Below are 27967 nucleotides of genomic sequence, written 5' to 3'. Positions count from 1 at the left end.
TCCAAGACTGCTTCTTCTGTTTCCACCCTGCCTTGCTCTCCAGTTTGAATCTTTACAGCAGCTATAAGAGGGAACAGGCAGGGTCCAGTAGACAAGCGTGGGCATTTTGGTCAGGTTTCTGTTTGTTTGGGTTTTGGATGGTTGGTTGGTTTGGGTTTTTTTTGTGTGTGTGTCTGTGATTCTTTGTGTTTGTTTTTTAATTAAGTGAGGTGTCTGAAGTTGCATACTTTGAGGTTTTCATCTGTTTTTCAATCTCTACTACCAAAATGCACATAAGAAATATCAAGAATTATTATAGAAGGAATTTATTGACAGTATAAAAACTTACGTAAAGTCCCTTCAAAGCATTTGATGACAAAAACATGTAGGTAAGTCCTCTCTTCCCCAGTAACTGGGAGAAAAATCATCAGAGCAGCCTATTTACATTTTAATTGCCTTCCTTTAACACACACCCTCAGATGTGCAAAAAGCTAAGCACGTACTCTGACTAAATTTTGCTAAGGAATACAACTGAAAACTGATTTCCAGGTTACTTAAGCAGAAGCTGTAGCTGAGCTTTCTAATTTGTAAAGGTTTCACCTATATGGAAAAAAAAGTCATGTTTATTAAAGCATTTAAATTCAAATCAACATTTCCTTAACAGTGTAAGCAGGGTCCTTTTTCAGTAAAAGTATCTTTCACTTGTCAGTAAAATCTTCTTTTTTCCCCATTTACATTTCAAGCACCATATATTCTTGACTAAGGACATCGCTAACCATCTTGAAGTCACTTGAACTCTTGTCTGAAATACATTTATCACAGTATAACTAAGGTTGGAAGAGACTTCGAGGATCATCAAGTCCAACCTATCACCACAGACCTCATGACTAGACCATGGCACCAAGTGCCATGTCCAATCTCCTCTTGAACACCTCCAGGGATGGGGACTCCACCAGCTCCCTGGGCAGCACATTCCAATGACGAACAATTTGCTCGGTGAAGAACTTTCTCCTCACCTCGAGTCTAAACCTCCCCTGGTGCAGCTTGAGACTATGTCCCCTTGTTCTGGTGCTGGTTGCCTGGGAGAAGAGACCAACCCCTTCCTGGCTACAACTAATAAGTATAAGCATGTCAGAAGTGAGGAACAAGTTGGGTCAAAGTCAATCTCTTTACTCAGAAAAGATTTCAGACAAATGCTTTGGGCATTCTTTTGTCTGAGCAGATTTCCATAGATCTGGTCAGGGTGCCTGTGTGGCCACAGTATGAATTTGCTTTGAAGTGCACAGTGCTCAAAGGACTTAAATCTTAACAAGAAACATAATAAAAACATTAAGGAAAGTACCAACAGAAATACCTCTTTTGGGAGATCTGCATGACGCACATCCGATGTTGCAAGCAGCAAAATTGGAGCAAACGTTGGAATGTTCTGCAGCAGTGTTGTAAACGTAGCTTTCAATGTAGCTCCAACAGCCTCCCACCACAAATGAATATGTGGGATATAAATTATACTGGGTGCTGTTCTTTGAGCTTCTCGCATCAGCTGGTAAAATGAAAGCTTAGATAAGAAAACTAAACCATGTAGAACAGGCTAATAAATAATTAGGCATCAAACTATGGTACAAAATAGGAGTACACGAAGCCAAAACATCAAAACAAATCAACAAAAGAGTGACTCCTTAACAATAAGGTAAAATTTCTGCTTTGAATCCAGTATAGAGATTTCTATACAGACAGAAACAGACCTGACTTCAAACCACTCAGGTGTTAAGATAACTCCTAAAGCACCTCACAACTCAGCTGATGTGGTGATGTGCCTGAAAAAGCAAAACTAATCCTTCAGCAAGGTGTATTAGCCTGTGTAAATCACTACATGACTGTGACTACACCACTTTCCGTACAGAGCAGGCACACTTTCAAGTCAGTCTGAAGACAGGAGAAGATGAGGGCTGGCACTAAAAGAGATCTGGTTACAATTCATAATTTTAAGTACATTTTGTAAGAGGTGATCAGTCTTTAGGCTGCCTCAATTACTCACTGCCTCCCACTATACCAAAGGATCCAGTTGACAAGATAACATGCTTTGGAAGAACACAAGCCATTGCCTAAGGATGGTACCTCAATCACAAAGGAGGACATGAATCTACTGCATGAGGAAAGTTGTGGCAATGCCAGTGACGAGCAGTGTGAGGAATAGAATAGAATAGACCAGACCAGGTTGGAAGAGACCTTCAAGATCATCGCATCCAACCTATCATCCAACACCACCTAATCAACTAACCCATGGCACCAAGCACCCTGTCAAGTCTCCTCCTGAACACCTCCAGCGACGGCGACTCCACCACCTCCCCGGGCAGCCCATTCCAATGGGCAATCACTCTCTCTGTGTAAAACTTCCTCCTGACCTCCAGCCTGAACCTCCCCTGGCACAGCCTGAGACTGTGTCCTCTTGTTCTGGTGCTGGTTGCCTGGGAGAAGAGACCAACCTCTGCCTGTTTACAACCCCCCTTCAGGTAGTTGTAGACAGCAGTAAGGTCACCCTGGCAGTGCAGGCGTAGAGCCTGACATGGTGGTAGGCCGTGCTCAGCATAAATGCAGAGCCAGCTAGCAGTGTACCAAAACAGTGCTGTGCCTACAGCATGTAACTAAAACAGGGCACTGGTAGCTATAAACATGGAAAGTTATCTTGGGACAACAGGACATGCACCTGCATCAACAAACCTTGCATGTCATTAGTAGTTGGACCAATAATCTATAATAGTGCAATGTGTGGTCATCATAGGGAGCCAATGAAGCCATGCCAACAACACACTCTGAGTTTATATAAGTTGTAGAAGTTCCCTTGCTACGCACTTCTGCCTTTCCTGTCTCTTCTTCTTCTACACTTTACTGTGCTATACTCGCACCACAGGCCTGCACTACTGGAACAATAAAGGAACAGTACTCAATCATATTGGTCAGCTGTATTGACTCCAATCTCCATCGCCCCCATAGAAAGTGGCAACAGTTTTTGCAGATGACAAACTTCTTCATGCACCCTTTCAAGATTATCAGTATTTGGGGAGTTCCTGTCACAAGATGGGAAGTGCACACGCTATGTGTGGGCAGTGACTAGGCATGGTAGTTACATCACAGCAGATGTAACCATTGCAGGAGGAAAAAACCAGAAATAAGAAAAAACCCAGAAATATGAAGAAAAAAAACCACCAGAAATAAGAAGTAAAAAACCAGGAGAAGAAAAAAAAAAACCAGAAATAAGAAGAAGAAAAAAACCAGAAATAAGAAGAAGAAAAAAACCAGAAATAATAAGAAGAAAAAAACCAGAAATAATAAGAAGAAAAAAACCAGAAATAAGAAGAAGAAAAAAACCAGAAATAAGAAGAAAAAAAACCAGAAATAAATATCCAGTCAGGTAATGTGTCTGCCCTTACTTGTACAGCTCTCAAATGTTGCCACTCAAGGTCAAAATATCTTAATACAGGGATGTCAAATAACCAAATGGATTTCTTGCCCAGAAGTAAAACACAAAGCAGCACTAAATCTGCTTATATTTAAATTTTCTAGTGTCAGAATGCTTTACACCAGTGTAAAAACGTTACACGTTCCATGAATGTTAAGGCTTTTACTGCATATACTGCAGTGTTACAAGCTGTATATGGTATATAAAATAGAGAAACATCTCTTTTTCCCCAAGCTTGGATTGCCTTACAAATACAATAGAAAAAGAAGACTACAAAAAGTGCATTACATGCAGTCAGGCTGACACAGAGCCATTTACACAGAGCACAGATTCTTAAGAAGCAATGAAAACAACTTTCTGGATGCCACTGAGACCAGCAGGATTTCTTGCCATAAAAAGGGGTTTATTAGCAGCACATCCCATCTTCCCAAACTGCTAGCACTATTTAATTTGGAAAGGAAAATATGGTCATGTAGAACATCCATTTGTTTGGTATAATCCAATCTAGAAGAAGAGTGGATTCTCAGACAGAAGCAAACACAACAGCATAGTCAAACCAGGACACCTCCACTAACAATGAATTTTGCTTCCTTTACTAGTTTATACAGCATTCATTAATCTCCTGAGATTAAAGAGAAGAAAAAGATACCTGTGCACATGTTTCTTCTGGTGATGTGGTGCTAGCAAACAAGAGTGATAGCTCTAGTGTATAAACTGAAAACTTTTCCAGGGCATGTATTACTGCAGGTGCCAAGTGAGAAGCTTGCCCATATCCTGGCTCTCCAACTAGTAAGAACCGTGGCCTATAGGATGTTGGCTGGTAATAAGCATTTCTAGAACAAGAAGAGAACAAGTTTAAAAATGAGGTGATGAATAGGCACACAGATGTTGAAGGGTTTTTTTCCCTACACACTTTTTCTTTGCTAAGTACCCTCCATATTCCAATAAATAAGAAGCTGGCCTGTGATTGGGAAGACTAGGAGCCCATTGCTTACTGTACCTCCCCTACAAAATCTTGCCAATCCCCAACACGTCTTCTGCTATTCCTATGGCTGAGTTAACCAACAACTCCTCAGTCCCTCAAGGGGAATGTCCAGTTGGTCAGCAACACACACAACTGGTCAGTACCCTGACATGGGAGAGAATAACAACTCACTCTCTCAGCACACAGCACATCTCTTTGCCAGCTGAACACACCAATTTTCAGTAGGTCTTCAGTTTAATAACTGAGATCTCTCTATCTGTCAAGTTTAGCTGAAATTGGCCATAATTACTGGAGATGGTGGAAAGGAAGGAGTAGAACATTTCTAGAAAAGAAATAAATAATGTGGGTGCTGAAACACATGAGCTCTATCTAAAGAAGTACACAGCTGTGGACTGGTTAAATTATAACAGTGCACTAAATACACCTAAGATTTATTTTATTCAGTGATTCCATTTCATCTTTTAATTGTGTATTAAATTCCTAGAAATCTTGCTTTACTGGCATGAAACTCAATTGTGAGGAACATCATACTGTTATATATACCTTATACCACCACAATACTGTTGTACCTTTCCTGGCTGAACCCCTAACCAAGTTCTGCAGGCCAGAAGACTTTCTGGACAGCACAGCAATAAAACATGGAAAAAAAATAACTGACCCAGCAGTGAGTTATTTTTTCAGCTGTTGGCTTATACAACTTCCACATTAAAATGCTGGAAGGTTAACATAAACCTAATAGGTTAAAGGTTCAAAATGCAGGCATGGTTTAGGTTTTTCTCACAGTTTTCTCAATTTTGTTTCTGCTACATAATTTGCTACCAATTTGGTTTAATGTCTTGGAAGGCAGAAAGGTCCAGGGACTTCTTTAGCTAAAAGGACACACAGATTCCTTGAATTTTTCAAGGAGTACTGTTGATGAAATGAACACATTCTAATAGTCTGCAGGCCACTCTATGACTTTGGAACAGAGGGCTGGGCCATTCAGTTTGTTAAGTTATGGCAGTATACTCCAGCAGAACATCAGTACCCAGCTGGATCTTCATGCTTACTTCTCGCAAGTATCGATCACGCTCCCCACACACTTTCCTCCTCCATCTACTGTCCTTGAAACCCAAACTGCTTACAGACCCAGCCATCTGAAAAATGCAAACATTTACCTGCTAAAATTGAGGAATTTTTCTTTTTCTCTCTCAGGAACTTTATGAGTCGACTCATCTGTAAAGATTGATGGTGATTCCTCATCGCTGTCAATTGCATTATTGCTTAAAATATGAGTTAAAGTGTCTGAAAGACAAGAAAGGTTTGTTAACTTCTCTGGCTAGTCCATATCTTGCTCTCACATTAACACAGCTTCTAAATCAGCACTGGAGTCACTGGTCTTGTATTTCTTCATTTTGGGGGCATGCACTGAACACTGTTTTCTGAAGATGTCATTATACTCTAAGGAGGCTGCCTCTGATTTGCCTAATGTATTACCTGTCTGTTGAAAATTTGGGAGGTTTTTCCTTTAGAATAAAGATGGTTAGGAACAACTTCTGTAGTTCCTAAACACCTGAAAAACCCAAGATGACCATTTCTTCCTGGAGCAGACCCCTCTCTCTGGATGAAGGGAACTAAGAGAATGTGATAGCCACAGACTGCCATTTGTCTAGGATAGTGAGTCAGGATATGCAGATCAACACATCTCCTAAATAAGGCTCCTCAAAAATCTCTGAAGGAGGACATAACCAAAGGCAGAAAACAGAGAGGTCATGCAACAGTTACTAAACTTCTAGCTTCTCTGCTTTCATTTGGTTGGAGGGTTTCTGCCTGTTTTACCAATGCAAACAATCTGTCAGCTCCGCTGGGAGTAATACTGGTAGGATATTGTAACCAGCAGGCTATCCTACCTATTTACAGATCCCCATTAGTCAGGAGTGGAATGAGTTTATGTCACAGAATAAACCTGATAGGGCTCATGCAGCTGAGGCATGAGCTCACATATGCTATGCAAGCCAAGCCCCTAAGCATACACTACTAAAACGTTCTGATCTCAGGTGCAGGCCTACAGCATGAGCCTCAAACATTTCAATTAAGAGACTAAGGCTACAGATCATGATAGCTAAAACACAGTTCAGTTTAAACCACTTGTATTGTGGTTCTGACATTTTTCAGACAGGAATGTGAAGCATCCATGTAAAAACACACTTCTCCCCCAATTTCAACATTTGTTTTGAAGGAGGTGCCTTATACACCTTCGATTCGTCTCCACAAACGACAAGAGAACACATAGTTCTCTACTTTTTATTATGAGTCATTCACAGTTCCCATCCAGCACTGTCCACATGCATATTATAAAATTCTGCTGTCCTTGTAGCTGAGAGCTTTGCCTATGTTGAGTGCACAAATCAAAGCCCTCTAGCAAAACTTTATAGAGGTGGATGTCATTATTATACCTTGCTGCTGGTCCTTCTTTAGCGCAAGTTCTGCATGGGGAAATACCTTCTGCAAGGCTTCTAAAATACTTGCTAGTGTGTTTTCAAGGAGGGGTTTTAAATTGGGTGGTAGGGCTCTCCCAGGTGAAGCCACAGCCCTCTGTGAAGCTGGAACAATCTTCTGCATAGCCATGACAAAATCCTTTGCTGTGATTTTAATCGAAGCAGTATCTAACTGCAGTTTCGCATTACTTTTGTATATCTGAGGGTAGCGGCGGCGCACAGCGCAGAGGGCAGCTTCAGCACATAAGGATTTAATATCAGCACCACAGTATCCTAAACAAACAAGAATCAAACGTTATGTCAGTCTCAGGTAACAGAGAAGTCAAGGGCAAGGCTTCTAAAGTGACTTTGTATGCAGCCAAAAATGAACAGGTTAAGAGAGAATTTAAAGAGTTACTGCACTACAGAGAGGTTTGGTTACATGACTTGCAGCCTGCTATCTTGCACTTATGACATAGCCTCCTACTGAAAACTTTGCTCCTGAGGAAGATACCCAAACCCCATTCAACATTCTGAGAGACAAAACAAAAAGAAAAGATCTGCTTTCGCTCCCAAGGTGTGCCAGCTGCCTCACACTGCAGCAAGGCACAAGAGCTTAGCTACTCGTTGGTACAAGCTCAGATTCCTTAAGGCTTGGTCACATGCAGTAACTCACTTTGTTTTCACACTTACCAACACATTCTTCAGCTACCTCATCAAGAAACACATCCAATAGCCTAGGAGTCCAATCACGTGTGTGAATCTTGAAAATCTCTTTTCTGGCCTGTAAACAAAATGGTTGCATTTTAGTTTGTCCTAAGTTCCCTCTTAAAAACACACCTGCCACAACACCAAGCCCCCAGAATCTTCATACTAATATACAAATACTTTTCTTGTCTGCTGAAGTTTTAAGTATTTCAAAGTTCAGTGAATATGCCCTCTGCTTTTTCCAAGCAGGACATTTAACAATTCTCAGCTTGTTCCATTGGACTCCTTCTGGGGGACTGCAGTGAAAGAAAAGGCTTTTAGTTTCCATAAATGGTTTCACAAGTATGGGACCTAATGATCCTGAGGAAAAAAAAAGGTAGTCAAAATACTTATCTGCAGAGATGTTTTCCATCAAAGAAAAGTCTTTCAAATTTAGCAAAATTTCATGGTGACAGTCTCATTAGTTCATCAGATTTGCTCTTCTGCCACTTCACTCAAGGAAAACAGTTCTAGCACTACCTTTCAAATTGCTACAATTACTACAAAGAAGAACAATAATTATGACTCAAGCTACTGTCACCAATCTAGAAAAATGTCAAGTGTTGCCTATCTTCATCTCTGATCTTAGCAAGACTTTATTTCATGCTACACAGATGAATTATAGCAGACTTCTAGAAGTCTTCCACAGTAAGGAATAGTGTGTTAGATCTGTTTCATGGCATTTCCTCTCCTGGTGCCTGAAAGCAAATAAAAACTGGAGACAAATGTTGGTGTTAAATATCCTGTTTGGTGCACTTCCACCAGCCTTCAAACCAACAGGCATTTTATCCTTTCCTAAAAAAGTGCTAATAAAAGAAGTATCAGGGACAGCCAGAGAAAAACCACAAAAACCAGAGTTCCAGTTTGGCACCCTATCTTCCCCCCTAATATTTTTCAGGTTCTATACACCTATTTTTTTCCATTGCTTAGTTATTGCCATGGGAAGCTTCTCATTCCAAGCCCTGCACCTTGTGCAGTGTACTTCACATCTTTGTCCAACTCCCTGTTGATAAGTACCAGTAAAAATATCAGATCCCCAAAATACTTATAGTACTTCCAGGATACCCAGCCTGGGAACAATCCAACACAGGTACATCCACTATCAGTTTCTAAACTGAGAACAAGGGCACTTCAGGGTCAAAGTACATGAGTGGATTAAATAAGTAAGCAAAGATGAATCACATTGGGAATGAGAAAATTTAATTCTCTCCAGCTTGAGCTCTGGTAAAAGGTTTTATTAGCAAAAAGGAATTCTTGAGTGTACACCATTTCTTTCATTTTCAAGATGAGACAACAGTAATTTATAGTCAATTTGCACAATCACTCTGTCTTTTACATTTTAGTGACGAGCAGCATCCCATTTTCTCAGCTAGTCACTGAGAAATCAAAAGCAACTACAGAAATAACTACTTGTTGAAATGGTCTTAATGACATAGATTGAGTACCAGATCTGCCCTCCACAGCACAACACAGTTTTTCCAGATATCCCTCTTCTAAGTTGTGCAATACCAATTTCAACTTTAACTGCTCTGTGATACTGCATTGCTGTCTGGTTTTGTTATAAAGATGGACTTTGCCACATTAGCATTAAGGTTGAGTTTAAGTTCTGACCTCTTTATTTGGCAAGTTGAAGAGGAACTCTCGATCAAAGCGTCCAGGTCTTCGTAGGGCAGGATCTATGGAATCTAGTCTGTTGGTGGCTCCAATTACCACAACCTCTCCTCTGCTGTCTAAGCCATCCATAAGTGCCAAAAGTGTTGAAACAATAGAGCTAACAGAAAAATATAATTTTAATTCACTCTTTCAGCAAATTTTGTTACAGTCTAACATAACCTTCTGCATTGATCATTCAAAAGGAACAAGCTTGTAATTGATGGGATGTTGATTAGCAAAAGACTCATTTTAACACACTAAAAGACAGGGTAACACAGGCCTTGTGTTGATGTCAAGCTTAGTGAATGGTTTTCAGGTATGGCTTAAAAAAGCATCTCAAGTTCAAAAGCAGTGAGTTAGTTTTCAGCATCATTCCCAAATTATGCCACATGGGAAACCTACAAGTTCATAGCTAATGGGGATTTGTTTCTTTCTTTCAAACCCTGTAATTTATCGACTCGCTCATTCTGTCCTCTCATTTCCCCCTCGTTTTGCAGATGGGACCTTAAATCCCCTGGGGCTGCCCCTATGTTATGGTTGGACTCGATGATCTTGGAGGTCTTTTCCAACCTTAACAATTCTATGATTCTATGATTCTACATACAAATAAGCATCACAAATTTATCATAGTATCAGTCAGGGTTGGAAGGGACCACGAGGATCATCTAGTTCCAACGCCCCTGCCACGGGCAGGGACACCCACCACAAATTTAAGGAAGTTGTGGTCTTCTTTTCACAGAGAGGAAGGAGCTTCTACATAGATACAAACAGTGCAGTACCTATGAATCTGATCCTGTTTACTGGAGCGTACAGGAGCAAGCCCATCTATCTCATCAAAGAAAATAATTGAAGGTCGCATGCGGTAGGCCTGGAATGAAAGCAGAGGTAGAGTGACATCGGTGAAACACCACTACTTGGAAGAGAAAAGGCATGAAGAATGTTACAGCTTGAAAGTCACAGGAAGTAGATTCTAAAGACTAGCATGAAGCATCTCTGCTAATTGGGCTAATGGAATAACTGGCACAAGCAACAGAAGAGAGCAGCCTGTATCAACCCACTGAGATTAGGTGTCAGGAAACAAATCACACCGGTAATTTTTACAGCTATTGGCAACCTCTGAGAACAGAGCCAGGACTTAATTCAATTCCACGTTCTGGAAGTAAGCATCTCCCATTATTAATTTAAATGACCATGCTCTCAGCCTGCATCTGTTTCTCTCTGATCTAAAACCACTATCTTTTGCCTCTTGAAGCCTTTTTTGTTGCTGGAGTTTTCTTTGTGAGGTTCTCTTGTTTATTTTATTCGTCTTCTGTGATACATGTCAAGATTTCAAGCCCCTGAAAAAACCTACTGAAAAAAGGATACTGACAATCTCATTTCAGTGGAAGAAACTGACAAAACATGATAGAGAGTTCTTAAAAACACTGACCACAGGAAATTACAGTTACAGCTTGGAGAGAACACATAGCACATTTCGACCTTACCTGGTCAAACAGTAAACGAAGCTGGCGTTCAGATTCCCCCACCCATTTACTAAGGCAGTCAGCACCTTTTCTCATGAAAAAGGATATTCTCCTGTCACCTTGGCTACACTCATTGGCAAGTGCACGAGCAACCAGTGTCTTTCCAGTGCCTGGTGGACCATAAAACAGACAGCCTCTGGAATGAAAAAAAATAAGGCATTTACACCACCAAAAAGTATCTATTACAACAACATCCCTAAGGCACACAACTCCCTCTCTCCTAAACAAGATACTTAATCTGTAAGACACTGCTAACAGTTGAAGTATGAAAAAAATTCAAAGCAGATGGAAGTGTTTTGCTCCTACACAATTCAACAAAGCAGGTAACAAAATGGATAAGATAATGCAGATGTACAAAATAGCTCGAGAAAAGATTGCAGTGTCCCAGAAGGAGGTTTCCCAAACAGCTGACAAACTAACAGGGGTGGCTACAGCACAGTAGAGCCAAACAAGAATAAACTTCAGCACAGAATGTGAGAGAGGGCTAACATATGAATCACCATTTTGTTTTTCAATAATACACTGCATATTCGTTCTTGTTTTCACAAAAGGCAAGATTTGATAGTGAAGCATTTCATTCTCCCTTGAAAGGTTTTAAGTTACTGGATCAGGCCTCCCATTGGTGATGATAAATGAGAAAAGTCTAAAGCTGGGAGGGTGTTCTGCATTTCCAGACAAATATAGCCATCAACTAGAAAGGCAAATACACTGCTATGGCAAAAAGAATTTCAATGAGTAAAGCAGCAAAATATATAATGAAATCTTTCTTTGTAGCACTTTTAAAGTTACTGAAAGCAATGAATTTAAAGTCACATTTCAATATTGAGTTATATAAAGCTAACAATTAAATCTCTAATAATTTAATTTTGCAACATAGAATTTAGCTGTGTAGGAAGTGGTAGATTCTTATTTTAGCCCAAGCATAATAAACACTGTAAGGTTCTAGTTATAAGTCCCATCAAGTGTAAAACTGATAATTCAGCACTTGAAAAAAAAGACAAGACAGACATGGTGGGAGAGACCACTGGACCTCCAACAAATAATTGTTGAGTACCATTAGATAATTCCTTCCTGCTTTTAAACTAATCAAGTTGGCTTGTCTATGCAACTCCAACCAAAAGCACCCCAACCTCACCTTTTAAAGGAATGGCACTTTCAAAGTAAATCTTTGAACTTATATACATTCTGAATTCTATCCTTTTTTTTTCAGCAATTACTTTTTACTGCTAAAAATCTCCATCAACACTGCTGAAAATTTTGAAGCACAGAAACAGATTGATACCTCAGCTGAATATTCTCCTGAAAATGGGTGAACTAGAATATATGGTTTTAAACAATGCCTGTTACCTTGGAGGTTGAATTTTGAATCTCTCAAAGACTTCTGGGTAAAGCAATGGGAAAACCACCATCTCTTTTAAAGCTGAAATGTGGTCAGCAAGGCCACCCACACCATCAAATCGTACCTAGAGGTAAATTAAACAGAGTGCATTTCCTGTGTTAAAGAAAGCTGCAATTTGATGAGCTTCCCCATCAGAAATTCTACGTCAGCACAAAGGAAACGTTCTAGGCAACTTTCAAATTGCTTAAGAGAGAACTGTAAACCAAGGTAGCTGTAGACAGCACATTATTGAAAGCTTTCATAGACACTGGCAACATCTCAATGACACAGTGAACTAAAAATACTTACTGAACAATCTATTTGCATTGGATCGACATCAGCTTGACTTGCTCCAATTTTCATACGGTCCTTGTGAACTGCCTTTAACTCATCTTTATGAAAATTGAGTGGAAGACACCTGATTTGAATTAAGAATAAAGATAAATGCTCTAAGGTTAAGAAGTTAAATTGGATATTTTTTGCATTCAAATTGTTTTACGTTTATTGTCCATGAGTAAACGAATGAAAATGGTCACTCTAGACATGAAACTGAGTTAATTATTTTAACAACTCTTAGCAAACATCCATGCCAGTCAACACACATGAATGCAAGCTTCTAACAAGTTATTCTGTCTGTGGAGACTGTGAACTGACCTTTATTTGTGTGATGAAGTCAACCCCTCCCCCACAAGACACACTGACATCTTTCAAGGACTTTTTGCTTCTGCTTTGGAAAAAGTTACAGCCCAAGGGGATGTTATTTCAGTGTGGGCTAGCATAGCAAAGCTGCTCACTGCTGCTGATCCCCCTCTTAAGGACCAGGGAATGCACATGCCAGAAGACACACATCTGAGAAATATTGGGCTGAAGACTTACTTGTTACACTGTTATTAAGACAGCTTTTTGAGAGCATTTGTTAAGTAACAAAAACCTCTCTCATTTCCTCTATTTATAACATTTTCTGTTATGCTGGGTTTTTCTTCCTGAACATACCCCTGTAAAGCACAGGAGCAGGAGAATTTTACACTAAAAACTAGAAGTGTTCTGACCTCTATTCTTGCCTAGAAATCAAATCACTTACTAAAAAAATCATTTCCTAAAACAAAATCCCACTTGACAGAGCCCAGTTATGACTGCCAGTACCAACAGATATGGACACAGTTCAGAAAGCATACAGCATGAAGAAGGTTTCACAGTGAAGCAAATGCTAACGCCTCCCAAGTAGATTTCTCCCTCCCCTATTCTCCAGTTTCATTAACCTTCTTAAATCTCTGTTATGGCTGAGCTGCCTATGCCTCTCAAAATGTTCTTCATCATCAGATGAGGAAGAAGACGTGGAATCATTGTGGACTGCGTGCCTCCGTCTGCAAACATTTAAACAAACAAAGTGAAAAATAGAATGTAAGTGAATTCTATCTCAGAATTTACTTGGAGAGCTATTACATTTCCAGCTCACTGCATTGCTTATGAATCTGACTTTAAAGAACATGTTTTCCTTTGTTATGGTACAATTAAATTTTGCTTAAGAAGGTGCCAGGTTTAACTGCCTGGCAAAGAAATGCCATAAGCAAATGCCTCATTTTGCCCAATCTCTCTCTCTGACACACACAAATCCAGTTTCACTTAGCATTATGTAGCCACTCTGTGAAACATACAACTTTTAAACTTCCTAAAAAAATCTGGCTTCAAAATCCCTTGCTTCCATAACTGTCTGCTAAACCAAGTGCTCACATCTAGCAAAAGACAGCATTCTCCATGCTTTAACTGCTTGCAGGATCCACTACTCCTTTGTCCCTACTATTGCATTTTATAATTTATCATTTCATTTAGCATTTCTCTGGTTTAAAGATGGTTTCATACAGAGATATTGACTGACTCCAAAGAGAAACCAGAGTCAGTATTTGAGTGTTTAAAAGAATTAAAACTCTATCTGTTGCCACTTCCATACAGACTCTCCCTCTCACTCAAGTATCTTTCAGTTTTAAGACAACAATTTGTATAATTTCAAGATTAAATAGATTTTCAGGGAGACACTCTGGCTTCAGCTCTGGAACAAAAGAATTTCAGTTACACAGCTGCAGCCACAATCTCCATAACCACCTTATCAATGACCACAAACACTGCATTTCAAAAGATCTAATAGCTAATAAAAAGTGTAGCCTCCCTCCCTCCGTTGGTGAGGGGCTTGGAAGACAAGCCCTATGAGGAGAGGCTGAGGGAGCTGGGGCTGCTTAGCCTGGAGAAGAGGAGACTCAGGGGTGACCTTATTGCTCTCTACAACTACCTGGAGGGAGGTTGTAGACAGGCAGAGGTTGGTCTCTTCTCCCAGACAGCCAGCACCAGAACAAGAGGACACAGTCTCAGGCTGCACCAGGAGAGGTTCAGGCTGGAGGTCAGGAGGAAGTTTTACACAGAGAGAGTGATTGCCCATTGGAATGGGCTGCCAGGGGAGGTGGTGGAATCACCATCACTGGAGGTGTTCAGGAGGAGACTTGACAGGGTGCTTGGTTGCATGGGTTAGTTGATTAGGTGGTGTTGGATGATAGGTTGGACACGATGATCTTGAAGGTCTCTTCCAACCTGGTCTATTCTATTCTATTTGTCCCCTTTACACCCCCAGACTACCACAGCAGTAATGATACTGTTCATCTGTAATTATCACCAATGCAAACCACCCTTGAAAACCTTATTCAATAATGTCACTGACAACAATACTGATAAATGAGAACCATCACCAGCGATACACCAACCTGTTAGGTCTTTTGCAGCAAGAGCCTCCTGCCTGAGCACTTCTAAATGAGTATCTTGGTCTGACAGGTGAAGACTGGCCCGAGAAAAATATCTTCCGTTGTCTTGGTTCTGTTGAAAGCAGAATTCAGAACAATGTCACAAACAAGGTTAAGAGAAAGTGGGGTAGTGAAGGAGGCAGGAAAATGTGATGCACCTCGCCCATCTCCAATTTCAGGGATTTGGAGGAGGATGTGTTAAGTTTAAATCAGTGCACGACAGAAGTGCATCAGAAATAGTGTGGCCAGAAGGAGCAGGGAAGCCATTCTGCCCCTGTACTCAGCACTGGTCAGGCCACACTTTGAGTCCAGTTCTGGGCCCCTCTATTTAAGAATGATATAGAGACATTTGAACATGTCCAGAGAAGGGCAATGAGGCTGGTAAGAGCACAAGCCCTATGAGAGGCTAAGGGAGCTGCTGTTGTTTAGCCTGGAGAAGAGGAGGCTCAGGGGAGACCTTATTGCTCTCTACAACTACCTGAAGGGAGGTTGTAGCCAGGTGAGGGTTGGTCTCTTCTCCTAGGCAACCAGCACCAGAACAAGAGGACAGAGTCTCAAGCTGTGCCAGGGGAAGTTTAGGTTCGAGGTGAGGAGAAAGTTCTTCACAGAAAGAGTTGTTATCCATTGGGATGGGTTGCCCAGGGAGGTGGCAAAGTCACTGTCCCTGGAGGTGTTCAAGAGGGGATTGGTCATGGCCCTCGAAGCCATGGCTTAGTTAAGTCATGAGGTGTTGGGTGACAGGTTGGACTTGATGATCTCTGAGGTCTTGTCCAACCTTATTGATTCTATGATTGTAAGTGAAAAACACACACTCCTGATTTATAAGATGAACTGAAAACTGCAAGAATAAGATAATAATCAGCCCTGTTTAATTATCATTCATTCAAGAACACATGGGGTGGGTTCAACTGAAAAACAAGAAGTATGCCAAATGGCAATGAAATGTAACATGCACAGGATATATAAAATTTAGTAAAATTTACTGGCAGATTTAAGGTAAGAAATGTAAATGTGAATACTCATGTATATGCTTTAATAAAACAACAACAAAACCTCTCACTTAAAGTAACTGCACATAACCTACTTTCCAATGGAGCTTGATAGCGTTCAACAGTTTTCCTCTGCCGAAAGTCATAACGCTTTTGAGTGTCTTCACCATCATCTTTCTCTTCCTCTTCACTTTCTTCTGATGAAACTACTGGACATCAACATGACATTAAACTGTTTTAAGTGCCAATGCAAATTCTATTAAATTCAAAAAGCACTACCTAGATGCCTCCAGGTTCTACTCTCGCCTTCATGTTTAATGACACAACAGGTCTGAAAACCTGCAGAGCTACAGGCTGGGGTCAGAGTGGCTGGAGAGCAGTCAGGTAGAGAGGGACCTGGGGGTACTGGTTGATGGTAGGCTGAACATGAGCCTGCAGTGTGCCCAGGCTGCCAAGAGGGCCAATGGCATCCTGGCCTGCATCAGGAACAGTGTGGCCAGCAGGAGCAGGGAGGTCATTCTGCCCCTGTACACTGCACTGACACAGGGAAGCATAATTATGGAGATTGTTCTCTCCTCACTGAAATGGCTGGGTGACTTCTCATAAGACTTAGTAGCCACAGGTCTGTCACCTTGCTTAGCCAAAATGCAGGTCCTATAAAAACCATTACTTCAGAAAGTTATTTCTTATTTTGAGAAAGAGTTTCAAGGAAATGTTTTCAATATTCCACAGTGGTAAGACTAAGCATGGTAATGTAGCTTCAGGTCCTTGCTCTGCCTCAGATTACATGAGCAATAATGGACAAGTCATAGGTTTGAACTTCCCCAATCAGAAAATCATGTCAAATGTCTACAGGTTATGCCACTAGCTCCTGCCAAGTATCTTGAAGAGGTTTTATTAAAGATAGTAAGAATGCAAAATCCAGAGCATAATGATTTAGTAGATTCTTAGCAATACCCTCTCGTATTAATAACTGGACATCAAGTGAGGAACATGCATGCTCTTTTCATCTATTTGCTCACTAAAATTAAGCAAATTTCCTTTGATAATACCACCCTTTTCTTCCCCCCTACAAGGTTGCACTGCTTCCTGAATACAAGATAAGCTGGTAAACATTTTGCCTGACTACCTCTTCTGAGCTCACTCAGTACAGCCTGTGAATATGGCTTGTAATGTCAAAAGCAACACATATTTTTTTTAGTAGATGAAAAATAGCCAGTAGTTCATCTCAGTTGTTTAAGACAAGGCTTTTGGACAGGGCACAGTAAAGAACACTAAAAATGGAACCAACCATCTTGGTTATCAGCCATTTCTTCTTCAGCTCTTTGGATTTCTTTCTTTCCTCGGGTGTACATATTGAGGTCTTCCTAATTAAAAAAATCAAGAAAGATCAGTCATAAAGATACAGAAAACCTCACATGCACACATTTGGTGCCTACAGTAACATTATCAAGGCACATCATGTTCACAAAAGGTTAAATCAAGGTACACAGGGAGAGAACAGGAACATCTTTCTGGCATCTAGGATTAATAGTAAGAATTTCTGCTCTAAAAGAGAAGGCTCCGAGGTGACCTAATTGTGGCCTTCCAGTATCTGAAGGGGGCCTACAGGAAGCCTGGGGAGGGACTTCTCAGGATCTCAGGCAGTGATAGGACTAGGGGGAATGGAATGAAGCTGGAGGTGGGGAGATTCAGGCTGGATGTGAGGAAGAGGTTCTTCACCATGAGAATGGTGAAACCCTGGAATGGCTTGTCCAGGGAGGTGGTTGAGGCCCTGCCCCTGGAGGTGTTTAAGAGCAGGCTGGATGAGGCTCTGGCCAGCCTGATCTAGTGTGGGGTGTCCCTGCCCATGGCAGGGGGGTTGGAACTAGATGATCCTTGTGGTCCCTTCCAACCCTGCCTGATACTATGATACTATGAAAATAGGGTTTAATGCAGATGATAGTTAAATATCTATCCAGATACAAAACTGAGTATATGAATTAATCACAAGGCAATAACCCCAAAATGTGGCAGAACACAGGGAAACACAATTCCCAGCAGACAAAAAGAAAATTCATATGGGCATTTGAGAGATGATATACAAAGTACTATGGGCAATCCTGGTTTCATTAAAAAAAGAATCATCTTCATAAACAAACTATGAGAGCAGGCTATGAAAATGTCTAAAATCCAAAAGGCCTGTCATTTAAAAGGACAGCAGAAGAATATAATTTAACAGAGCAAAGCTAAGAGGAAATGTGATTCTGTATATAATTTTAACATAAATTCTTCTAGGGACAGAGCACTGCTTAAGCTCACAAGCAGGGTTGGCACAAGAACAAACACGGATAAACCAAACACCAAGGAATGCAATTTTTAGAATAGAATAGACCAGGTTGGAAGAGACCTTCAAGATCATTGCATCCAACCTATCATCCAACTAACATCAAGTAACCCATGCAACCAAGCACCCTGTCAAGTCTCCTCCTGAACACCTCCAGTGATGGCGATTCCACCACCTCCCCGGGCAGCACATTTTAATAAGATTTGAAGTGAAAACTCAAGCCCTGAAACAGCTGCTTGTAAATGGTGTCCACTGAAAAATCCTAAGGCAATGCAGAAGGCATAGTGTAACAAGTGTTTCAGCTTAGCACTGGTAACTCATGTCTTCTGAAGGTATTTCCTCCACCCTTAGGAGCGTACCTGCAGCACGACCCTAAGATGCTAAATTATAATTAGAGAGCATAACCAAGCAATATGCTTTGGAAGAAACTATTTCAGCTAAATTAGAACTAAAACTGAAAAAATTCCATCTGTGAAATGATACAAAAGTAGTAAAAATAAACTAGTATCTACTTCTGCATCGTGGAACACTCCGAGGTCTTCCATCATCCGCCGTCTACGCATCTTCTCCATGTCATCCATTTTTTGCAAGACTGCTTCTGCAGTACTAAGATAAAAAGGTTGACATGTAAGAGCAAAGATAGGCAAGCACAAAAACACCCCAACATTTAAAACAGCACACATAACCACTATGACATTTTAATATAGTATGCACAAAACACTTGGACAAGTTTTTAAACTCTACTTAAACATTAAGTAACTGTTTACCTTTCTTTGTTACAGAGAGATTTCAGGAACAAACATTTGAGGATTTGCAATGGTTAATTTCCCCCTCTCACTGAGCATAGTGAAAAAAAAAGTCTGGTTTAGTAAGAAAAGGTAATTCTGAAGATCACAGTAAGATAACAGAAGGAAATTTTGGTGACTTTTAACAGCTCTTAAGTTGCTCGATAGCATTAAATAGCCTTTAGTATCATCTTCCTCCTAGTCTTCCCTTAAAGTTTCATGTTGAGTTTACATCACTGTATATGCTGGAAAAAAAATCCCATTGCTGCTACACTTCACAAATATTTTAGAAAGCAATGTCAGTTTGGGTTTCAGAAAGAATGAAGCTATGGACAGACAGGCAGAAACACTAGACTACTCTGCTATGGCTGGATCCAATTTTCTTCAGTATCTTAACATTACAAAAATACTTTTAAGCATGAAAGTTACTTAAAAGTGAAGGTGCTTCTGATGGGAAGAAAACTGATTTAGAGGGCAAGTAAAATGTACCAAAAGTCACAATGCAAAGGGATTGTTTTGGTTCACAAAGCAAGACCTAGACCCACCCAGTCACTAAAGAGATGTTCTAGCGTGACGACCTCTCCACACCTGACAATCCCCAAATGAAAACACCAGTGGCCAGTTTAAACATTGGCTGTGGCCAAATTCTTTACACATGAAGCACCTTCCAAATACATCCTCAAACACACACTCTCAGACCTGGAAGTCTTAAACAGCTTCAAGTACTCATTTCAAAAAATAGGTTCAAATACCTATTTCAAAGAGCTTGGCTGTGAAGTACAAAGGCCCACACCTTACATAAATCAGTATACTAACAATAACCACAGGACATACCAATGCAGGCAGAGGAAGAGGAGAGCCCACCCAATCAACTGCCAGTAAAATATTATCAGTGATTGCCAAGAGCAACCTGGAAGTTCAGAGCCAAGTGGGAATTCCTCCATAGCACAACTCTACTGTGGTGGGGACTTGCAGCCCAGAAGTTAACACAATGACATAGTGCATATATAGGGGCATGCAGGATAACCTCAGCCTAACCAATCAATGCATTTAGCTCTTGTTGCCAGGAATAACAGCCATTTTTTTTCTGTGGCAAGAAGAAAAGCCCCTGGGATAGCCACAGCACCAAGTCCTAGTATGTTGTGGCTTGCTGACCAGGATCATTTAAGTAGCTTTGTGAGGTGATGAAAAATATCCACTCACTTTGTTATAAGTTTGTCAAACAAAACAGATTCATTTGTAGTGGTGTAACGACTCTGTCGAAGCCTGCAGCTTCGGCGGACCTCCAAATCTCCGTTTTCATCGTGGACTTGAACTGCAGCTTTTGCATCAGCTCTGGGCCTCAGTGTCCTGGTGACTGAAATGCATTAATGTATAAAATACAGAAAATATGTTATTCCCTGTATTTCACTGTTGCTCTAGTAAAATGTTAAAAAAACAACCTAAATCTGCAGTGGGTGGATTTGTTTTCTTTCAACACTGAATTAGAAGTTATTGTCGTGACCCATGGCTTGGACAGGAGCACACTGCATTGGGTTAGGAACTGGCTGGAGGGCCGAGCCCAGAGAGCGGTGGTGAATGGTGCCACAGCCAGCTGGTGGCCAGTCACTAGTGGTGTACCCCAGGGATCAGTGCTGGGCCCCATGCTCTTTAACATCTTTATTGATGATCTGGATGAGGGCATTGAGTCCACCATCAGTAAATTTGCTGACGACACAAAGCTGGGGGCAGGAGTTGATCTGCTGGAGGGTAGAGAGGCTCTGCAGAGGGACCTCTACAAGCTGGACAGATGGGCAGAGTCCAACGGCATGAGATTTAACACATCCAAGTGCCGGGTTCTGCACATTGGCCACAACAACCCCATGCAGTGCTACAGGCTGGGGTCAGAGTGGCTGGAGAGCAGCCAGGTAGAGAGGGACCTGGGGGTGCTGGTTGATGGTAGGCTGAACATGAGCATGCAGTGTGCCCAGGCAGCCAGGAGGGCCAATGGCATCCTGGCCTGCATCAGGAACAGTGTGGCCAGCAGGAGCAGGGAGGTCATTCTGCCCCTGTACACTGCACTGGTTAGGCCACACCTCGAGTACTGTGTCCAGTTCTGGGCCCCTCAGTTTAGGAAGGATGTTGACTTGCTGGAACGAGTCCAGAGAAGGGCAACGAAGTTAGTGATGGGCTTGGAACACAGCCCTGTGAGGAGAGGCTGAGGGAGCTGGGATTGCTTAGCCTGGAGAGGCGGAGACTCAGGGGTGACCTTATTATTGAACTGAAATTACTACCTTAAATTACCCACATAAAAGCATGACTTGTATACCAAGTTTTTAACAGATTGGAAAGCCAATCTTGATGAAAACAAACATGTGATGATTGTTCTATGCAGAAGGCAAGTTTATTCCAGTTACCTCTTTTTGGAAAAGTGACAAAAAACAACCAACCACCAAACCTCACTCTAAGGTGTCTTCACTTTGTTCATGTAAAATTGTATCTAATTTTTTTTTTCTAAATAAAAAATAAAGTTTCTGTGGGAAATCTCTTCTTAAGATGTATGGGTTTAGTACACTGTTTAAGCATGCATCACTTTCATTATTTGCATTATGAGTTGTTCAGGAGGAGACTTGATGGGGTGCTTGGTGCCATGGTTTAGTTGATTAGGTGGGTTGGACTGGTTGATAGGTTGGACACGATGATCTTGAAGGTCTCTTCCAGCCTGGTTTATTCTATTCTATTCTCTTCAAGCTAAAAAAATGCCTCCTTGCTTTAAAAAAATAAGCTACTCCTAGCATTTACCACGCAGCATCCTTTGCCACAGGCTCACTACATGCTCCATCATTGAAACATTTAAGAGAGGTCAGTAAGAAAGTAGCAGATATATCACTGTGTCAGTATAAGGACACCCATGCTTTGATCTCATAACCATCAACTATAAAACTAAGTCTGAGCTCAGTAAATAATAATTTACATTGCACAACTGCAACTTGAGTTACTACACACAAAGTGCATTTCAGGCCCCGTGCCACGTTCAGCCCACAGCTGACAAGAGCCTGCCTGGAGCTAATGCATTTCCCCAGCTGCCAATAAGCAGCCTTGGAGCACCAAGCCAGCTTGTGAGCATACCAATCTGGTTCCAGGGTAAATCACTCAACTTCAGAGGCATCTTCCCCACATGTGGAAGTTTTAGGCTATGCCTTTAAAACTTTGTTACAGATTTAGAGCAGAAAAGTAGAAAAATGTAAATAAACCACTATTGGGAATGAAAAAGAAAACAAAGATAATTCTGGAGGCTTCTCTTCTGAACTCTGCTCACTTTGTGCTCTGAAGGGATTACTAAGCTGCTTCTGTCTGACCTTGGCTGCATTGTTTTGGTGGAGTTCTAACAACTACTTTTTCTCTGCTCCTTTCTCCCTTTTGGACAGGGGGTGGGCAGAGGGACAGCTTCCCTGGTCTCTGGCCAGGAGGGTTTTTGTGTTGTTTGCTAGCTGTAAATACCTGTAAATACTGTAAATCCTGTATATTTTGTACCTATTCATTGCATTCCATTGTAGATTGTAGTTTTGCCTGTAAATACAGCTTTCATTTGCTTCCAACTGAGCTGGTCTGGCAAAGTTAATGTTGGGGGGAAACTTCAACCCACCACGCCACCTCAGTGGGTTTGTGTGTCTCATGACTGAATTACTTTTTAACTGACATGTAATGTAATTTTGCAATGTTCCCTCCTCTTTGCAGGACAATTTTTAATTCATGCCCTCAGACTCCAGGAAACCCATGTCACAGAGAAACTCAAGCTAAGGAACAGATTCTCTAGCACCTAAGAGCAGGCTGGAATTCACACTGCATTCTCCCTGAGCCTGAAAGGAACTAACAGCATATCCTCCTATTTGCACCTACTTCTCTTCATAAAACTCACAGGAAATTCACTTTCTTTTAGATGTTTACTCTCATAACTTCAACTGATTTTGGCTGATGACTTCAGAAGCGTTTGCAGCCCACTTAAAAGACAGAATGGCCAAATGCAATCCTTCCCAGAAACCAGGCTAAAAAGAAATCCTTAGGAATTACCATTGCTTACCTTCTTTATATTCTTCTTTTTTTTGGTCTGATTTTGGCTTTGCCAACTGCCTACATTAAAAAAAGAAGAGAGAGGAAAGGAAAAAAGAATTCCTGTATTAGAATTATTGCGTAGAACTACTATATCTTATCATACTGCATTGTTTAACTCCCTCTCAAGACTGGGGAACTTCACCAAGTTTATAATCCAGTGCTCCATGTTATGCAAAAAAACCCTTGTGGACCACAAGGAGGATTGAGATCTCAAGCCTGTTGTGTATCTCATGCAAACAGTTCCACAAGGATGGACATGTCCTAACCTGCTAATCTTGAAGCTTCAATAGGGCAAATAATACCACAGTAACCAAAATGGAGGAGAGAACCTCAAAGCATTGGGAAGACACGCTCTTTTTAATGCAAGCAAATGACTTTTACTAAGAAGAGAGATCCTGGATCTAGGATACTGGTGCTGACATTAACATATAGTATTCCTCAACAGGCTTTTAGCTATGGATTTATCATGACATGATTCACTGTGCATGCTTTCACCTATCCTTTTCATCCTGTAAACTGAAAAGAGACTGAACACTGAGAAACACCATACCTTCTGAATTGCCTGCGATTGACATCTTCACTTAATATTTCCATGCTTTTTTCAAAGCTAGAGTCTGAACAGGGTGGCATGTTTTTTCTCATTGACCTTAAACAGTGCCCATTGAAGCATTCAATTTTTTCAGAGGAAAACTCCTAGGAAAAGAGGGAAACAAGAATACATTTATCTGAATCATGTATGTTGAGCTAAGAAAAAAACATCAGCCTCATTTAAGCAACTTTATTCTGTAACTCTCCTGACTCAAAGGTGGTGCAACTAACAGCAAGTAACCTTTCAACCATTTCTGCACCAAGAAGTAGCTCTCAGGAAGAAAAAGGAAAAAAACCCACAAAACCCAACAGACAAACCACAAACAAACAGCTTTCCATGCTAAATTTTCTTCCCTCTGCAACACTTTTCTTGCGGACAACTTGACTTTAACATCCTTTGAAAAAAATCATTGCAGCAAAGCCTTTCATATAAACAGTGTTTCATGAAAAAAAAACAACCAACCAAAAGCTTTTATTTCAAGATTGGGTCAGAAGAGAAGTCAAGGTTGACCTTGCATGTCCTGGAATGAAAATCTAGTAGGGAGTTTCTCTGTTATCTCTGTTCCATTCAGAACTGCACTCAAAGAACATTAAAAGATGACCTTCAGGAGGATGGCATTTAACCATGGGAAACCAAAAGGAATTGCAGATACTCTTTTATGGCTTGTTGATCTTGTGCACTTTGAGATTTCTGCAAGGTGGATGAGTAAACTTCTTTTACTATGTGAGGAAAGCTATGATGACCATGAGAGTGGGCTTGCTCAGTTTACAACCCAAAGTTTCATTAAGAGCTCACCAAACTAAATCTCACACTGAAAACAGCAAAACCCAGACCAGATTCTTTTATTTCTTGCACTAACTCTACCAAGAGGTACTTCTATTAGTAGCTGAGGGAGATGACAGAAGTGTGAAGAAGGTCACTACAGGAGGGCAATGATGCATGGGCAAGACCTTTGCAGGACTCTCCAGTGAGCCCTGTGACCACCCACAGCTTGAAGGCTCAGCCCTGAGTCACAGAGCTGGGCAGTTCTGTAACTGTCCAATGGTCTTCTCTTCAGATAACCTTGAATAACCTGCCCCAAATCTTCACCTGACAACTTCCCATGGTTAAGACAGGCCTTTTGACAAGGATTTTAACCAGCTTTTCCACGCTGCTTGTTTTAAAGAGCGCCTCCCTTCCTGCTTTCTAAAGCTGGTGGAACGAGGCCTCGTGAGATAGCTTTTGAATTGGGGCACCAGAGACTAAACCCCTAAAAATACTTTGTTTCTCATATTCAGTGTAGATGAATGTAACAAGACCTAGAACTTAATGAGAGTCAGGCTGGCCTGTCATAGTTAATGGTAACATTTTTCTTCTCAAGGGTTTAAGAAGCTGCAGAAGAAAGTCTGTCAGCTTATTGTTAATTTGACAGAGCTCCAGGTTTATTTGAAGGCAGCAAAGTTGTGCACAGTTACAGGAGTAAAGAATTAAACCAATACTTTTTGCATTAGTCTCTCACATGCAAATACACTCATAGTACTGTTCCTACAGTAGATATAACTGTGTCTTATATAGCATCCTTCAAAATCTACAGGCATGCCTGTAGTCATTATAAAATCATAGCATGGCTTGGTTTGCAAGAGACCTTAAAGATCATGTAGTTCCAACCCCTCTGTCACAGGCACGGACACCAACACCTTGCTTCAGACCTGGTCGCTCAAAGCCTTATCCAATCTGGCCTTGAACACTTCCAGTGAGAGTTCATCCACAACTTCTCTGGACAACCTGTTCTACTCTCACAGTAAAGAACTTCTTCCTAACATGTAATAAATCTGCCCTCACAAGGCCATCAGTCAGCCCAAGGCCTGGCTCCACAGACATGGGCAGGAGATGCCATGGGGGGTCAGACTGAGTGAGGGTCTCTGCCTAGAAGGGGACTCATTTGGAGATGCAGACCACCACAGTCTGTCCTGGCTTCTTACTTATTTAGCAGCCCTGTGTCCCAGGGCGCAGAGGCCTGAGTGCCAGTGACAAGAGAAGGGGCCACACCTCCTGTGCCACCACCCACAGACATCAAGCCAGCATAGCTGGCAAGTAGCCTAAGTTTTGAGAACCTGCTACTGGAAAGGCCACAAGTCCAAGGCAGATATGGGAAACACCGTGGGGTCTAAGTCAAGTACTGGGCCAGGGTCAGCTATCAGTGAGGCCACAGGTCTGGGTCCAGGGACCACACTGTGGTTTTGCATGAAATAAGTGGAGAAAAGGAGGCTGAGAGGGGATCTTCTCACTCTCTACAAACTTTCTGAGAGATTGTGGTGAAGTGGGGGTGGGGGTCTCTTTTCCCCAGTAACAAGCAATTGGGTAAGAGAAAATAGCCTCAAATTGTGCCACAAGTGGTTTAGAGTAGTTATTAGGAAAAATCTCTTCACCAAAATGCTTCTCAAGCATTGAAATAGGCTGCCCAGGGAGGTGGAGGAGTCATCATCCCCAGAGATATTTAAAAGACGTGTAGACATTGTGCTTCAGGACATGGACATTAGGAAGCACTTCCTCACAAAAAGGCAGATTAGGCACTGGAATGAACTGCCCAGGGGGGAGGTGGTGGAGTAACCATCACTGGAGGTCTTTAAGAGAAGGTTGCATGTGGCACTTAGTGGCATGGTTTAGCTGATGTGGTGTTATGTCACAGGCTGGACTTGATGATCTCAGAGGTCTTTTCCAGCCTCAATAACTCTGTGATTCTGCGGTTTAGTGGTGTACTTGGCAGTGCTAGGTTAATGGTTGGGCTTGATGATTTTGAAGTTTTTTTCTCACCTAAACAATTCTACGACTAATCAATAACCTTTATAATAACACATGTTGCCTCTTTCCTCCTATAGTAAAAGTATAAAACAAATTAAGCAAAAATTATCATATTAGGCTATGCATTTAAGTACTTCAATTAAGTACAAATTAGTACTGATTTCTAAAGAGAGTTTTGTTTTTAAAGCCTTCAAAACATCACCTATATGCAGCACTTGACTAAGGAGCATTTCACAGACACTTTAAGCCAGCTAGAATGCAGTCAGAGGTCATGTATGTTGCGTGCCCAGCACGGTTTCTTGCCATCAAAGCAGCGAGCGCTTCCTCGCTAAGCGTTCCCACAATGAAACGGGGAAGGAGAAACACGGGTAACACACCAAACCTTAAAACGATGGGAGTTTATATTCACAGGGCTGCAGGAGACCCAGACACTGCGCAGAGCCTCCCATTAGCTGCAGGGTGACCAGAAATGGGAGGCAGTTGGACTCGGGCGGCGGCGGAGGGAAGACTCCGAATGCGACCCCGACAGCTGCTGCTTCGCAGGCGGCAACGCAAACGACAGCAGCTATAGGCACTTAACCGAAATATTCATTTTTACCCTGTTTTTGACTCCTCGTGACACCGACCTCCGGTGCTTTTGCGCAGGGAGTCGGTTTCCCCAGCCCTTCCAAATAGTTCCCGAAGGCTCCCGGCCGGCACTGGCAGCCCCCACGACAACGGTTCCACGGCCGCGCCGCCCCTGGCGGCCTCCCCGGGCACACAGCCCAGCACCTGCCCCGTCGAGCCGAGGCCCACCTCCCCTCGAGGCTTCATCCCCACCACCCGGTACTCACGGCCTCGTCAGCTGCCCTGGTTCTCCTGGATCCCGCGGCGCTAGCGGCGGCCGAGGCGGTCCCGGAACGCGTCCAGATGTGGCGGCTGCTGAGCGAGGAAGGCTCTAAGGAGATGAATTCAGAACTAGAGTCCAGAAGGTCGAAGGGGGGACGTCGCCGGCGGCGCCGGCGGGTGTCGTGGACCACCGGGCTAGCCGGGCGGGCCGTGCTGCTCCGCAGGACCACCATGGCGGAGGGAAGAGGGGACACCGCGACCGCGCCAGCCGCCACAGGCCGCGGGCCGTTCAGCCGCCTTCCACCACCCAGCTCCGGCTGCTTTCCTGCCGCCCCGACAGCCCCCGCGCTTCCACCCCTGACTCGCTCTCCTCCGCCCCGCTCTCCTCGGGGCAGCTAGTTCCGACCGCGGCAGCGGAGCAACACGCAGAGCACTGCGGCCTTTCGATATTTTGGCGCGTAAAAGTTGGAGCAGGTTGTTTTGCCGGCGCGGGATTGGCTCGACGGCGAGCACTGTGCCCACCCCTCCGCCGCTTCCCGCCGGCAGGGGGCGGGGCCTTCGGGTTCGCCGAGGCCGCCGCTTAAAGGCGCCGCTCCGTTCACGGCAGCGGTGT

General features: G+C 42.2%; 1 protein-coding gene across 2 annotated transcripts in view; it reads right to left on the bottom strand.

Moving 5' to 3' along the window:
* ATAD2 (ATPase family AAA domain containing 2) overlaps nt 1-27848 on the bottom strand; it is a 40420-nt gene extending 12572 nt beyond the window's left edge. The window contains exons 1-19 of one of the 2 annotated variants that reach the window (XM_068158607.1): nt 27360-27848; nt 23707-23849; nt 23125-23174; nt 20268-20421; nt 18792-18885; nt 17245-17320; nt 16049-16162; nt 14929-15037; nt 13438-13542; nt 12488-12596; nt 12148-12263; nt 10762-10936; nt 10057-10145; nt 9236-9395; nt 7571-7661; nt 6857-7171; nt 5579-5705; nt 4086-4269; nt 1334-1519 (exon numbers count right to left, since the gene is read on the bottom strand). In XM_068158607.1, coding sequence (XP_068014708.1) covers nt 1334-1519; nt 4086-4269; nt 5579-5705; nt 6857-7171; nt 7571-7661; nt 9236-9395; nt 10057-10145; nt 10762-10936; nt 12148-12263; nt 12488-12596; nt 13438-13542; nt 14929-15037; nt 16049-16162; nt 17245-17320; nt 18792-18885; nt 20268-20421; nt 23125-23174; nt 23707-23849; nt 27360-27587 — 2625 coding nt within the window. In that variant the 5' untranslated portion in view covers nt 27588-27848. The remainder of the gene's footprint in view (nt 1-1333; nt 1520-4085; nt 4270-5578; nt 5706-6856; nt 7172-7570; nt 7662-9235; nt 9396-10056; nt 10146-10761; nt 10937-12147; nt 12264-12487; nt 12597-13437; nt 13543-14928; nt 15038-16048; nt 16163-17244; nt 17321-18791; nt 18886-20267; nt 20422-23124; nt 23175-23706; nt 23850-27359) is intronic. The other variant, XM_068158608.1, reaches the window with a different exon arrangement.
* Nucleotides 27849-27967: the final 119 nt, after the last annotated feature.

Source organism: Melanerpes formicivorus, unplaced genomic scaffold (assembly GCF_026170545.1).
Source record: "Melanerpes formicivorus ecotype bairdi unplaced genomic scaffold, bMelFor1.0.p_v2 SCAF_40, whole genome shotgun sequence".
Classification (NCBI taxonomy): domain Eukaryota; kingdom Metazoa; phylum Chordata; class Aves; order Piciformes; family Picidae; genus Melanerpes; species Melanerpes formicivorus.
This window is presented reverse-complemented; position numbering and strand designations above follow the sequence as displayed.